We start from the raw sequence: 15,317 nt of genomic DNA on the forward strand, positions 1-15,317 counted from the left end.
AATTCAAAAGTAGTCAGATTACATTACCATAAAAATAATCTAAGTGTAATCCAAAAGTAGTCAGATTACATCACTATAAAAGTAATCTAAATTTAATTCAAAAGTAGTACAATTACATCATAAAATAATATAAGTGTAGTAAAATTGGGTCATATTATGTACTTAAACACTAAAAAAATGAACTACACCGTTCAAATTTACTATGACCATTTATGTGAAGCTGCTTTGACACAATCTACATTGTAAAAGTGCTATATAAATAAAGGTGAATTGAATTTAAAAAATTATGTTACCATAAAAGTAATCTGAATGCAATTCAAAAGTAGTCCATTTAGATTAACATAAAATAAGTGTAATCCAAAGTAGTCAGATTACAGTAACATAAAAGTAATCTAAATTTAATTCAAAAGTAGTCCATTTACATTAACATAAAAGTAATATGTGTAATCCAAAGTAGTCAGATTGCGTTACCATAAAAGTAATATAAATGTAATCCAAAAGTAGTCAGATTATGTTACCATAAAAGTAATCTAAATGTAATCCAAAAGTAGTCAGATGTTACCCTCACTCACAATCCTTCTGCTAAGTCCCTGATTTATCAGGGGTTGTCATAGTGGAATGATTGCGTTACCATAAAAGTAATATAAGTGTAATCCAAAGTAGTCAGATAAAGTTACTAAACAAGTAGTTTAAATTTAATTCAATAGTCAGATTACGTTACCATAAAAGTAATCTAAATGTAATCCAAAAATAGTCCAATTACATTAACATAAAAGTAAAAAGAGTAATCAAAAGTAGTGAGATTTCATTAACATAAAAATAATCTAAGTGTAATCCAAAAGTAGTCAGATTACATCACTATAAAAGTAATCTAAATTTAATTTAAAAGTAGTACAATTACATCATAAAATAATATAAGTGTATAAGTGTACCGTTCGAATTTACTATGACCATTTATGTGAAGCTGCTTTGACACAATCTACATTGTAAAAGTGCTATATAAATAAAGGTGAATTGAATTTAAAAAATTATGTTACCATAAAAGTAATCTGAATGCAATTCAAAAGTAGTCCATTTAGATTATCATAAAATAAGTGTAATCCAAAGTAGTCAGATTACAGTAACATAAAAGTAATCTAAATTTAATCCAAAATTAGTCAGATTACATTACCATAAAAGAAATATGGGTAATCCAAAGTAGTCATATTATGTTACCATAAAAGAATCTGAATTGAATCTGAAAGTATCCAAATAACATTACCATAAAAGTTATCTAAATGTAATCCAAAAGTACTCAGATTATATTAAAATAAAAGTAATCTAAATATAATCCAAAATTAGTCAGATTACCTTATTATAAAAGTAATCTAAATTTAATCCAAAAGAACTCAGATTACAATAAAATAAAATTAATCTAAATATTATCCAAAAGAAGTCCAATTACATTACTCTAAAATATTGTGTAATCCAAAAGGGTCATATTATGTTACCATAAAAATTATCTAAATTTAATTCAAAAGTAGTCCATTTACATTAACATAAAAGTAATATGTGTAATCCAAAGTAGTCAGATTATGTTACCATAAAAGTAATCTAAATGTAATCCAAAAGTAGTCAGATTATGTTACCATAAAAGTAATCTAAATGTAATCCAAAAGTAGTCAGATTATGTTACCCTCACTCACAATCCTTCTGCTTAGTCCCTGATTTATCAGGGGTTGTCATAGTGAAATGATTGCGTTACCATAAAAGTAATATAAGTGTAATCCAAAGTAGTCAGATAAAGTTACTAAACAAGTAATTTAAATTTAATCCAAAGTAGTCAGATTATGTTACCATAAAAGTAATCTAAATGTAATCCAAAAGTAGTCCAATTACATTAACATAAAAGTAAAAAGAGTAATCAAAAGTAGTGAGATTTCATTAACATAAAAATAATCTAAGTGTAATCCAAAAGTACTCAGATCACATTACGATAAAAGTAATCTAAATTTAATTCAAAAGTAGTTCAATTACATTAACATAAAAGTAATATGGGTAATCCAAAGTAGTCAGATTACATTACCATAAAAGTCATCTTAATGTAATCCAAAATTAGTCAGATTACCTTATCATAAAAGTAATCTAAATTTAATCCAAAAGTACTGGAATTACATTACGATAAAAGTAATCTAAATCTAATCCAAAAGTAGTCCAATTACACTACCCTAAAATAATATGTGTAATCCAAAAGGGTCATATTATGTTACAATAAAAATTATCTAAATTTAATTGAAAAGTAGTCCATTTACATGAACATAAAAGTAATATGTGAAATCCAAAGTAGTCAGATTGCGTTACCATAAAAGTAATCTAAATGTAGTCAGATTACCTTGCTATAAAAGTAATCTAAATTTAATCCAAAAGTAGACCAATTACAATAACATAAAAGTAATAAGAGTAATCCAAAGTAGTTAGATCACATTACCATAAAAATCATCTAAATGTAATCCAAATGTAATCCGATTACATTAACATAAAATAATATAAGTGTAATCCAAAGGAGTCATACTGTTACAATAAACGTAATCTAAATGTAATCCAAAAGTAGTCTATTCACATAAGGATAAAAGTAATACAAGTGTAATCCAAAGTAGTTAGATTACGTGACCATAAAAGTAATCTAAATGTAATCAAAAAGTAGTCCAATTACATTAACATGAAAGTGATGTGTTATCAAAAAGTAGTCAGATTACATTACCATAAATTTAATCTAAATGTAATAAAAAATAATCAGATTACATTACTATAAAAGTAATTTAAATGTAATCTAAAAGTAGTCCAATTACATTAACATAAAAGCGATGTGTTATCGAAAAGTAGTCAGATTTTGTTACCATAAATGTAATCTAAATGTAATCCAAAAAGTAGTCAGATTACATCAACACAAATGTAATCTATATTTAATTCAAAAGTAGTCAGATTACATCATAAATGTGCAATCAGATACATTACTGACTACACATTTTGTCATGTAATTTGTAATGTGAATTTCAGAAGTAATCTACCCAGCTCTGTGTGATCATAGAAGAATCTTCTGCTTACCAGAGCGATGACTGTGGCTCCGGCTCCAGCACAGGCCACAATATACAGATGATAAGACAGATAGAACTGAAACAGACGAACACAAATCATGTATATTCACTGCTGGACATCTACAGAAAATAAAGCGATAAAAGTGTTTTTGTTAGATTTTTTTACCTCGTTGGTGTTGCAAATGTCGCCCAGTGTTGAGCCGCATGCTTTGCCCGGTGTTGCGTTCCATGGAATAATACCTGAATGAACAAATTTACTAAAGATCATCAAATGTAAACCCTAAAAAGACAGGTACGTTTTACATAGACTTTAAAATACACATTCCCAGAGGACATATTTAAAATGAACAAAGTTTGAAGTGTAAAAGATGTGTGTACTGCTGAGTGTGGGCTGCTGAATGTGTCGTACCATACTGACGAACGTCCACACAGATGCTGTCGATGGAGGTCAGGTTGGCCACTGGTGAGCGCATGGCTGCGCAGGTCGACCACATGTTGTAGAAGAGAAACACCGGCACCGCAGAGAAGCCGAAGACCCCAAGCCACGCGATCCCAAGGATATACGTCAGAAACACAAACTGAGGAAAAGAAAGAGTTTGGAAAAACTCAGCACAGAAAACTGCAGCGTACAATCTCTCACACTGATTGTTAAAAAAAACATTGCACTTTAATAGTAAAAAAATAGGCAGTTTGAATAGGCGTGATGCTACCATGTCAATATGGAGCAAAATCTCTGAAAAATATTTCCAGTACCTTGTTGAATTTATGCCATGAAGGATTATTGCAGTTCTAAAGGCAAAAGGGGTCCAAACTGGTACAAGTAAAGTGTACCTAATAAAGTGGCCTTGAAACGTAAACACATATATATATATATATATATATATATATATATATATATATATATATATGTGTGTGTGTGTGTGTGTGTGTGTGTGTGTGTGTGTGTGTGTGTGGGTGTGTGTAGTAGTCAACATTTAAAGTGGGTGAAGCTTTTTTGTTGTTCAGCAGTTTTTAAACTATTACCTATAGTAAAATTGTTGTTCAAAAGAAGGTTTTGATCGTCTTCAAACGTTGACTACTTTATTTAATTAATAATCAATGCCGAAAGTGGCTCAATTAACCCCAAAGTGGCTCAATAATAATTAGTTCTGGGTACTGTGCAGGCCATGGAAGATGTTCACCTTCCCTTTCATGTTCATTAAACCACTCTGTCACCAGTCTTGCTGTGTGCATCATCATCCTGATACACAGCTTTAAGCTAGTTAGTTAAATAAGTTAACTAAAACTATTATGTTTTTTAAAAAGTGTCCATTAGACAGAACTTTCTGAGAGAATTAAAATTTTACAGAAGGGTGAATACTTTTGACTTCAACTGCATATGAGTGCATTTGGCTGTACATGTATTCAGCACAGTATGCTTACAGTAGTACAGGTGAGAGATTATCTTTTTATTAATGAAATGATCACTGGAGTTGAGTTGTGAGTGTCCTGCGTGAGTATTCGTACCATCCCGCTGATGCAGCGTCCGCAGACGGTGGTCTTGAACTCGCTATGCAGCTCCTTGACAGCGCTGGTGGTGTAAAATCCCTCAGCCAGCAGAATAATGCCATACAGGAAGAAGAAGGAGGCGATGCCGTAAATGACGTACTGCATGAGCTGAACTCTGCAGAACCAGAAAACACAGCGGTTACTGGTGTGAGAGAGTACTGCAACATCATACTCAAGTAAACGGACCATTACTTGACAAAAGATGAAGTGCAGGTAGAGTAAAAGTGTCTGTTGTAAACACTACTCGCTAATTTTACAGCCCTAACTCAAGTACACATTATTAAAAACTCCTGAAAAACACAACAATGAATACACAGTAATCCGACTAGTAGTCATTTGTTATTTTGCACAACTATTAGCTACTGTAAATATCAATACTCGCTCAGTCTACCAGTGAAGCTGACCGTCTTAAATAAAAGAAATAAAATGTAACCCACTAGCCTAAAGCCTGGTTTATACTTCTGCGTCAAGTGACCGGCGTAACCCACGGCGCATGCAACGCGCATAGCTGTGCATTTATACGTCTGCGCTGTCTCTGATGGTCTGCATTTACACTTCCGAAACGCTAGTTGGCAGTGAGGTGTAAATGTTCCTCTGTGTCGAGTTTCTTCGCTGCTGTTTTGTTTTTCTGAACACTTCCGGGATGTACAAGTGGCTCAAACTCGCTCATTTTGAGGCAGGAACCGGCGGACGAGCAACAACTTTAACTATGAGGTAAACACAAAACAAAACTTTCCATCCGGAGCTCCTTCACGGGACTCCACACTTGTAAACAATCGCTACATTGGGTTCGCGCCATTCGCGCGGCTCTCGGTCCCGCCCCGACTCGTCAGCGCTACCAAGCCGACCAATCACAGAGCTTGCGCTGCGCGTTGTTGCGATGTGTAGTTAAATTTTTTGAGAGGTGCACGTCAGTGACGGCGATGGCCACTGCGAAGGGCTATGCGTCAGTGCCGTAGCATACGCCGGTGTTTGACGCAGAAGTATAAATCAGCCTTAACGCGAGTCAGTTACTGTACACTGTAAAAAATAAATCCGTAAAATTTAAGGTAAAAACACCGGCAGCTGTGGTTGCCAGTACTTTACCATTAAAAACACGGTACAAACCGTAAAAATAATTTTTCATTTTTACGGTAAATTACCATATTTTATTAATTTAAAGAGGTAATATGTCTGTATTTTGAATGATCAACATCTACACATCTTTTGTTACACAGTTAGACACGTTTGCACACCCACATGCAGGAGGTGATGAGGAAGTTACATAATGAGCCAATGCTCATCACAATCAACTTCTCCCACAAGCAGAAAAGAGTATCAGCATATAGAAGGTGCTCAGTGTCATCCACACAGCTACTAAACACCAGTAGGGTAACACGCATAAAATTATAGTCATGAAATAAACATTGTTTGTCAACATTAGATGTAACATAAATCTCTATTGTACATAACTGATGGGGAAACAACTAAAAAGATCCATATTAATGTCAACCAAATGCATAAAAAGTGATGTGCCATGCAGGAAATTCTGGGAAATTTACGTTTATTTGCCGTATATATTAAGGAAACATACCGTTAACCAGGTTACGGATTTGTACTGTAGCATTTTTACTGTTTTTTAGCCTTGAAATCACGGCCATTTTATACAGTGTATATGAAATTAATAAATCTCTAAATGTATGAAATAAAATGTACAAAATAATCGGGAATTAAATTGAAAAAGGTCTCCTTGTGAGATCACTTTCACTGTACTTGTATGAAATGGTTTGATGTTTATTATTATTATAAAAGCATTATACAATTACCTAATTGTAATTAGATCTTGTTCAATTTGATCTTTAAATGACAGCTAGCTAGGTTCTTGAGGGAAAGTTTCAGTTCTCTAGCATTGATATACTATAATTATATAATTATGATATGCTTATGTTAAGTATATAGGTGAATAACCTTTTTATTAGGTTTAAAGGTTAATTCAGCCTTTTTAGTGGGTAAAAACTATTTAAATCATACATTTATTTTTTATTTATTTTATATATTTAGATTTGTTTTAAATGACATATCACCCAGCCCTAGTTTCAATATGAAAACAAACAAAACAACAACAACAACAATCATAAATTACAGTTTTCTGTTTCTACAATTAGCTTTTAAATCTATCGTGAGTTTTGCCATTGTTTTAAATTCATAATAATACCAACGGCTGTTATTTTAGGATTAAATGTTATATACAAGGGCGAGGCGTGTTCGCCTTACAGCAAGAAGGTCGCTGGGTCACTGGTTCGATCCTCGGCTCAGTTGGCGTTTCTGTGTGGAGTTTGCATGTTCTCCCTGCCTTTGCGTGGGTTTCCTCCGGGTGCTCCGGTTTCCCCCACAGTCCAAAGACATGCGGTACAGGTGAATTGGGTAGGCTAAATTGTCCGTAGTGTATGAGTGTGTGTGTGAGTGTGTGTGTGGATGTTTCCCAGAGATGGGTTGTGGCTGGAAGGGCATCCACTGCGTAAAAACCTGCTGGATAAGTTTGCGGTTCATTCCGCTGTGGCGACCCCGGATTAATAAAGGAACTAATCCGACAAGAAAATGAATGAATGAATGTTATATACAAAGTAATACTATTATTAATATATATATTATTAAATGCTTTTCAGTTCAATAGTATTAAGGTTATATTTATGTACAGATTTGGCAACTACAGCAAGCATATAAACTGTTAGAGCTCATCACCGCACATGAGTTTGATTACAGGCTCAGGATGTAGAGCAGAGTAAATGTAAAGCTGCACAATCAGCCGCAGATGTGAGTGGATTTAGCTGTTTGAACTGCTGATCCAGGAGCAGGTGAGTCTTATCATTACAAGACATGACTCTGGAGCTCAGGGAGATCAAATCAACTGATCCGGGGAGATTTACTAATGCTGAATGATGATTGGGTAAACTTCCAGAAGATGCACTCTCTTTCTTTCATTCACTTTCCTTTTAGTTTAGTTTAGTCGCTTTATTCATTAGAGGTTGCCACAGTGGAATGAACCGCCAACTATTCAAGCATATGTTTTACACAGCGGACGCCGTTCTGGCTGTAACCCAGAACTGGGAAACATCCATACACACTCATTCACATACACTCATACTTAGTTCATCAATTCCCCTATTCACCTTATTCTTTGCAGCCATTTGAATCTTTTTGGCACGAGACTTCCGGTCTTATTCACTTCCATTCATTTTTAGACATTAAAAACTGCTCGTTTCGCTGTTTGATGTTACAAACTGATATTTCCTTGTTATATTATTCTACTTGGTCTGTATAGTCATGCAAACATTTGTTTGTAGAGCAAGTAGTTTGACAGTTTTTTGCCGTTTATTATTCCTAGTCATTTCTCCCATAGGCGACTGAATCAGACAATCGCGAAAACAGGCGCACTTCCGCATTTTAGAATAAGGTCAATAGTGAATGTGTTTAGACTATGGGGGAAACCAGAGCAATAGGAAACCCACGCCTGGAGCCACCGTGCTGCCCCTAGGATCATTTAATTTTATATTTAATATATTTATTTATTTTTATGCAAAATGTAAAGATAATACTTAACCAGGACAGACTAAATTAATAAAAAGTGTTAATAAAGCTCATATGTAATGTTAAAAAATACTCTTATACAAGATAAACAAAATATTCTATAATAATGTTGCTATTCTGAATATTTCATTTATTTATTCATTTTCTTGTTGGCTTAGTACCTTTATTAATCAGAGGTCGCCACAGCAGAATGAACCGCCAACTTATCTAGCATATGTTTTACACAGCGGATGCCCTTCCATCACTGGAAAACCTCCATACACTACCATTCACACACATACACCATGGACAATTTACAGTAGTTGATCAATTCCCCTATAGCGCATGTGTTTGGACTGTGGGGGAAACCAGAGCACCTGGAGGAAACCCATGCCAACATGGGGAGAACATGCAAACTCTACACAGAAACGCCAGCCAAGGCTTGAACCAGCAGCCTTCTTGCTGTGAGGCGAGAGCGATACCCACTGTGCCACCGTGCCGCCCTATTTTATTATTTATCAAAGCAAAATTCACAAAATGAAAGTCATCATGATTTCCACATAAATATGAAGCAGCACGACTGTTTTCAACACTGATAATAATCAGAAATGTTTCTTGATCATTAAATAATCATCATATACTGATTTCTGAAGGATCGTGTGATTAAGGACTGAAGTAATGATGCTGATATTTCAGCTTTACGTCGCAGAAATAAAATACATTCGGCTATATATTCTAATAGGAAACGTTATTTTAAATTGTAATTCATTTAATAATTTTAACAAATTTTTTTTTAACAAATGACTTTATTTTTAATAATTAATTAATTAAAAAAAATTACCAAAAAAGGTCTTGAATGCATAATTGTTGTGTGTATACAGCTCATACAGAACATTCGCCCTCCTGCAAATTGTTTATTCTCTTTCAGTTATTTCCCAAGTGACAGATTCAGGAATTTCTCACAGTGTTTCCTCTAATATTTGTTCTTCTGGAGAAAGTCTTATTTGTTTTATTTGGGCTAGAATAAAAGCAGTTTTTAATTGTTTTAAAGCCATTTTAAGCTCAATATTATTCACCCCTTCAGCAATATTAGTGTTGGATTGTCTCCAGAACAAACCACTGATATACAACGACTTGCCTAATTACCCTAACTTTACCCTAATTACCCTAGTGAAGCCTTTACATGTCACTTTAAGCTGTATACTAGTGTCTTGAAGAATATCTAGTGTAATATTATGTGCTGTCATCATGACAAAGAGTCTCGACTGGGTCAGTTGTCGTTTCTGTGTGGAGTTTGCATGTTCTCCCAGTGTTGGTGTGGGTTTCCTCCGGGTGCTCCGGTTTCCCCCACAGTCCAAACACATGCGCTATAGGGGAACTGATCAACTAAATTCGACATAGTGTAAGAGTGTGTGTGTGAATGAGAATGTGAGTGTTTTCCAGTACTGAGTTGCAGCTGGAAGGGCATCTGCTGCGTAAAACATATGCTGGAATAGTTGGTGGTTCATTCCGCTGTGGCAACCCCTGATAAACAATGGACTAAGCCAAAGGAAAATGAATGACTAGTGTTGCTCACTCACATGTCGGTCAGCATGGCGTGGTCAGCGGTGATTCTGGAGAAGTGGTTTTCCAAGATGGTCATGGTTCCAGTCAGAGCCACGTGTCCACATCCGCAGAACAGAGCCACACCGGAGAAACACAGGATCGTGGCCACCAGAGATGCATACGGCACACCGCCCAGACATTTAATACAGCACTCAAAACAACCTGCACACACACACACACACACACACATGTACATTAGGACACTAATACGTCTTTGTTTATAGTCCACATGACAGTTTTTTTTCCTTATTGTGACGCAATCCCTAGAAAAGCATAATTTTAAATGGAGACAGTGGGCGTGGCTTGTTTTTTCTACTGCGAGCTGATTGGATGTAGTGCAGTAGGCATTAAAGTCCTCCTCACCAATTGTGTTTATTGTAAAATTTGACAGCTGGAGGGGCGTGGTTAAATATGTTAGCCCCGCCCAATACCCTAAAATGGACATAATCAGAGCACTGAAAACAAACAGGAAGTGCTTTTTTAGATTGGGATTGCAGATTACAGGGGCAGACATTTTTGTTTTTAATGACACGCACAGTAAAACGTATCACTGGATCACAGTGGATAAACGTGACAATGCTATGTTTGAGCTGCAGTGTGGACTGTGAAAACCCAGGCTTTGGAAAACAGACATGTGACCAATTAAAAACAAAAACAAAACAAAAAAAAAACCCTACAAAAAGTACCAGTAATGATAAGTGGTATGGATAAATGCAGTATTACTGTTAAAACCTTAGCAATGTCCATTCCTAGTTGCGCCTCAGAAGACAAAGAACTGGAATACTGCATGCAACACTGGTGAATAATCCAATAAGCATTTCCATCCAACGAGAAACAAGAGAACAAAATCCAGTTGATGACGTATGCGAAGACCGGAGGGAGGACGTTGTTTGACAGAGTGCGCGCGACGTGTCTGAAGAGCGAGGAGTGATCTGGTGGTGAGAGTTGAGAAGGGTGCAAGAGTTATCGGAGGACCGAGAGGGAGACACGTGCTTTTCGGGAGATTATCAATCGTTTGCGGGCATCTGAGAGTCTCTATGCATTTGCGGGAGACTCTTGGAACTTCTGGGAGACTTGGGATGTCTGATGTAAACACGGCTATAGACTGATTTCAAGCGGCCACCATTTTTTAAAAGCGAAGTCGAGGCTGCGGTGGAAGGAAACTCGCACGTATCATTGGGGGTTACATAGGAATGTTGTGTAGCTGGCTGTATATCTTATCAGCGAAGAGAAAGAGATATAAATTTTTAACTTAACCGCCTTCCCAGTGACACGAAGGTCCTCTCTGAATGAATGGTGAAAATAAAAGAGATTTCAGAGCTCATTTTCAGCTAAGTTAAGGGAAAAGGCACTAGTTAGCTAACGTTTTCCTTCCCAAACACATGTTTTAGATGCCTTTTATCAAACTCGAGTTAATAAACTGACTCTTTCACTATATTAGACTCATCACGATACTGAATTTAAAGAAAAAACGGTAATTTCCCGTTAACATTTAAGGCACTGTTGATGGCTTTCTTAAACAGCGCTGATTTGCCATTGTGTTCACTTGCTCAACAGAAATGCTTGTGATTGGCCGAGAAGGTCATCAGTTCACTCTCCGCTGTTAAACAAGCACAAACAGACGAGCGATCCGCTTAATGACTCGACTGATCTCACTTCAGATCATTTTGGAAGGGCACTTTCTATCCAAGACGAAAAAGGGCATGCGTACTGCACAGGTTGAGTCCAATGTATGCACGTGCCTGGGCTGAAGCAGGAAATCGTCCTCATGGTGTTTGACTGCCATGAGCTGAAGCCTAGGAGGACACTGAAGCGTATCACTAAGATTGTGATGTTGTTTGATGTTAAACTGCTTTTAATTGTTTAAATTAAACTTACTGAATGATATTAAAGTGATGTTTACACCATTTCTGCATTTTAAAAAAATCTTGGCAACAGCTGGAGGTGTGTAGTACACAGCATGTTACTGCAATGTTTACAGTGCTGGACCTACACTTCCGGGTTTCTTCCCACCGCAGCCTCGCTTTGGTTCTTTAAAACGGCGGCCGCGTGAAATAAGCGTATTGTTTAATATCACAGAATGAGGACAAATTCATGCTTTCAGTTCTCTTTTGGCACTTTAAACTTGAAAAAAAAAGTGCTTAAAAAAAAGAACAAATCCTTTGTGTCATAAAAAATATGAAAATAATTCACAGCATGAGTGTCAGCTAGGGTTGTAACGGTATGAATTTTTCACGGTATGATAATCGTCTAAAACAATACCACGGTTTCGCGGTATACGGTATGTTACAAATGTTACAAAATAATAGAACAGTGAAGCAAATTTGACTTTTTCTAAATAATATATTTTTAGTTACTATAAACAACACCACTTACAATGAACAAATAAAAATAAGAAAATAATAAATAATGTGTCAAAGTCCAAATAAAGTCCAAATAAACATGGTGCAAATCCTCAGTAAAAAATAGATATAAATATTTACTATACTATAAATAGTTACATAACGAAACTAGATTCAACATGGAACATCCTTAGGTTTTATGTGCCAGCATGGATATGGTTGTCTGTGGATATGGATTTGGATATGGTTGTCTGCAATGCAGACAAACAGCTGCACCTTCATTTGCGTCTTTTGAAAACAGCAAGAGCAGCAGTTCGTCTTTGCTGTGTCACTGTTTTGTCATGTTTCTGTGCTGCTGTGCATGCAAAAGTACTTAGTATGAGAATTATTTCATGCAAAACTTTTTTTTTTTTGCGTTTTATTTAGCCGTGCAGAAATGTATGCCTATCTCTCATTCTGTGTTGTTCAAAAAGCTCATTGTTGGTCCACAAACAAAAGAGAAACCTATGCTTATTGGTTGTGATATAGCGAGTTTGAACCAATCTGGGCATGGAGGAGGGACAATGCATCAATGTATCGTGTCTGGTTTGTCCGGAGACACAGTGACGAGCGTTTCTTTGTCAAATCAGCGTTGTCAAATTTTGATGACGTAACCGCACTGATTCCGGAGCCTCTGAAAGTCCGCGAATGTTATGTGATACAGCACTGGAATGCTGAGATTCTCTTCTTTATGCCAATCTTTGAATTGTATGAATCGGATCAGCGGATCAAAAGTTATTAAACATTTAAGAGCAATACTTATTTTTAGCCGCGGGCGGCTGTCTCTGTCTTTAAGGGTTAAAACCGTTGATATGCAATTGTTCATGGTATGATAATCGTGCACGTGCTCTGCTCTTGTGTGAACTCTTCCTCTAACAAAATGTGCCATCAAACCAAGAAGAGCTTAATTAAAAACAGAGCAAAGCACAGAGTGTGAAAACATGCTAAGATAATGAACAGTGTGTGTGTGCGTGTGTGTGTGTGTGTGTGTGTGTGCGTGTGTGTGTGCGTGTGTGTGAAGCCATTAAAATATTTAAAAGTTCTTGCTCCAGTTCCTCACAAACAAAACTGCACAAAGCAATAAAACAACACATGCATGCTTTGGCCATTGGTTATAAAGCACAGAGAGCGCATGTAAACAAGACCGAGGAGCAGAAAACAGCACTGCACAAACACGCATGGAAAAAACAACATCTTAAACAAATCACAGGCACAGATGGAGCTTTATATGGGAATATGGGCATTCCTTTACTTTCCTTCGGCTTAATCACTATTTCACCAGAGCGGAATGAACCGCCAACTATTCCTACATATTTTTTATGTAGCAGATGCCCTTCCAGCTGCAACCCAGTACTGGGAAACACCCATACACCCTCACATTCACACACAAACACACTCATACACTACGACCATTTTAGTTGATCAGTTCCCCTATAGTGCATGTGTTTGGACTGTGGGGGAAACCGGAGCACCCAGAGGAAACCCACGCCAACACGGGGAGAACATGCAAACTCCACACAGAAATGCCAACTGACCACCCCCACATTTTTATTATTAAGTTAAAAGCAAAGTACTGCAAGAAAATAATTATACATATATATTTTTTACATGACAGTACACGCATATAATATTTGCACATTAAATGTCCTGAATGAAATGTTATTCTGCAAAATATTTAGAAAATAATGGCATAATAATAATGGTAATGGTATGTGTTCGGTTTTCATGCAAAGTTGCTTAAACTAAAAACATGAGTAATTAAAACAGTAAATAAAATAGGTTGATTTCTTATTTAATTAAAATGTTAAAAGAGCAAAAACAGATCACTTTCATTTGCTTAGCTGTTTATTTATTACAAATAAATAACTTTATTATTACAGTTTTATACAAAAATAATATTTAATTTGTTTTAATAAATCATGTTTTGTGCAAATTAATTTTAACTTAATTACTTCTTTATGAAAACCAAGGTTTACAGAAGCCTGAGGAGCAAATCAGTGCGGTTTCGAGATTATATGTCATTATATGTCATTATAAGACTTTTGAATAATACCATTTCTTAAGCATTGTTGATAGCTAGTGTTAAAAATAAATAAATAAATTTGTTAAACTAGCATAAATTGTTAATATTACAACAAATGGTGAAATACTGTAGGTATTTAACTATTAAGTTATTCTCTTCAGAGATTTTTTAAAAATAGGTTATATCTTATATAATTTAATATAATACAATAATGTTTTTTTATTTTTATGGAATTATAAAAGCAAGCTTATTTATCATGTTAGGATTTTAAAGTGTTTATATAGTGATGTTTTTTTAGGTTCTTGTTGGGTCTGTTGCAACGTAATTTCGTTCTGCATTACAATTCTATTGTGATGATTTGAATGACATAAATAAAGGAAACTGAAACTGATTTTTATAAATAAACTTTATAACAAAACATTATATTTAATTGGTTTTCATAAATCATGTCTTTGTGGAAATGAATTTTATTTTCTTTACTGTCACACAGAGGCGTTGTAAGGGTACAGTATGTGTGAAACAAGTCAAAAATAAATGAAGGCTCAGCCGACATAGCACTATGGTGCAAAGGTGTGGTTATGTACAGTGCAAAAGTGTCCAATCAAAAAAAAAAAAATATATATATATATATATATATATATATATATATATATATATATATATATATATATATATATATATATATATATATATATATATATATATATATATATATATATCGCTGAAGTCAGAAAAATTAGCCCCCTTTCATTTTCTTTCTTTTTTAAATATTTCCCAAATGATGCAAGGACATTTTCACAGTATGTCTAAAAATATTTTGTTCTTCTGGAGAAAGTCTTATTTGGTTTATTTTGGCTTGAATAAAAGCAGCTTTTAATTTTTTTAAAAACATTTAAAGGCCAAATTTATTAGCCACTTTAAGCTATATTTTTATTTGATAGTCTACAGAACAAACCATTATTATACAATAACTTGCCTAATAAACCTAGTGAAGCCTTTAAATGACTTGCCTAATTACCCTAACTTTACCCTAATTACCCTAGTGAAGCCTTTAAATGTCACTTTAAGCTGAATACTAGTGTCTTGAAGAATATCTAGTCTGTTATTTACTGTCATCATGACAAAGATAAAATAAACCAG

The 15,317-nt window shown here is 35.0% G+C and overlaps 1 protein-coding gene across 4 annotated transcripts in view; it reads right to left on the reverse strand.

The window, feature by feature from the left end:
- The window catches only part of gpm6bb (glycoprotein M6Bb), an 88,678-nt gene that overhangs the window by 14,641 nt on the left and 58,720 nt on the right, over positions 1-15,317 (reverse strand). For all 4 annotated transcript variants that reach the window (NM_001013334.2, NM_001362553.1, NM_001362554.1 and 1 more), the window contains 5 exon segments: positions 9,749-9,935; positions 4,581-4,737; positions 3,484-3,652; positions 3,241-3,314; positions 3,085-3,150 (listed from right to left, as the gene is read on the reverse strand). In NM_001013334.2, the coding sequence (NP_001013352.2) occupies positions 3,085-3,150; positions 3,241-3,314; positions 3,484-3,652; positions 4,581-4,737; positions 9,749-9,935 (653 nt within the window).

The sequence above is a fragment of the Danio rerio genome, chromosome 9, assembly GCF_049306965.1.
Source record: "Danio rerio strain Tuebingen ecotype United States chromosome 9, GRCz12tu, whole genome shotgun sequence".
Classification (NCBI taxonomy): domain Eukaryota; kingdom Metazoa; phylum Chordata; class Actinopteri; order Cypriniformes; family Danionidae; genus Danio; species Danio rerio.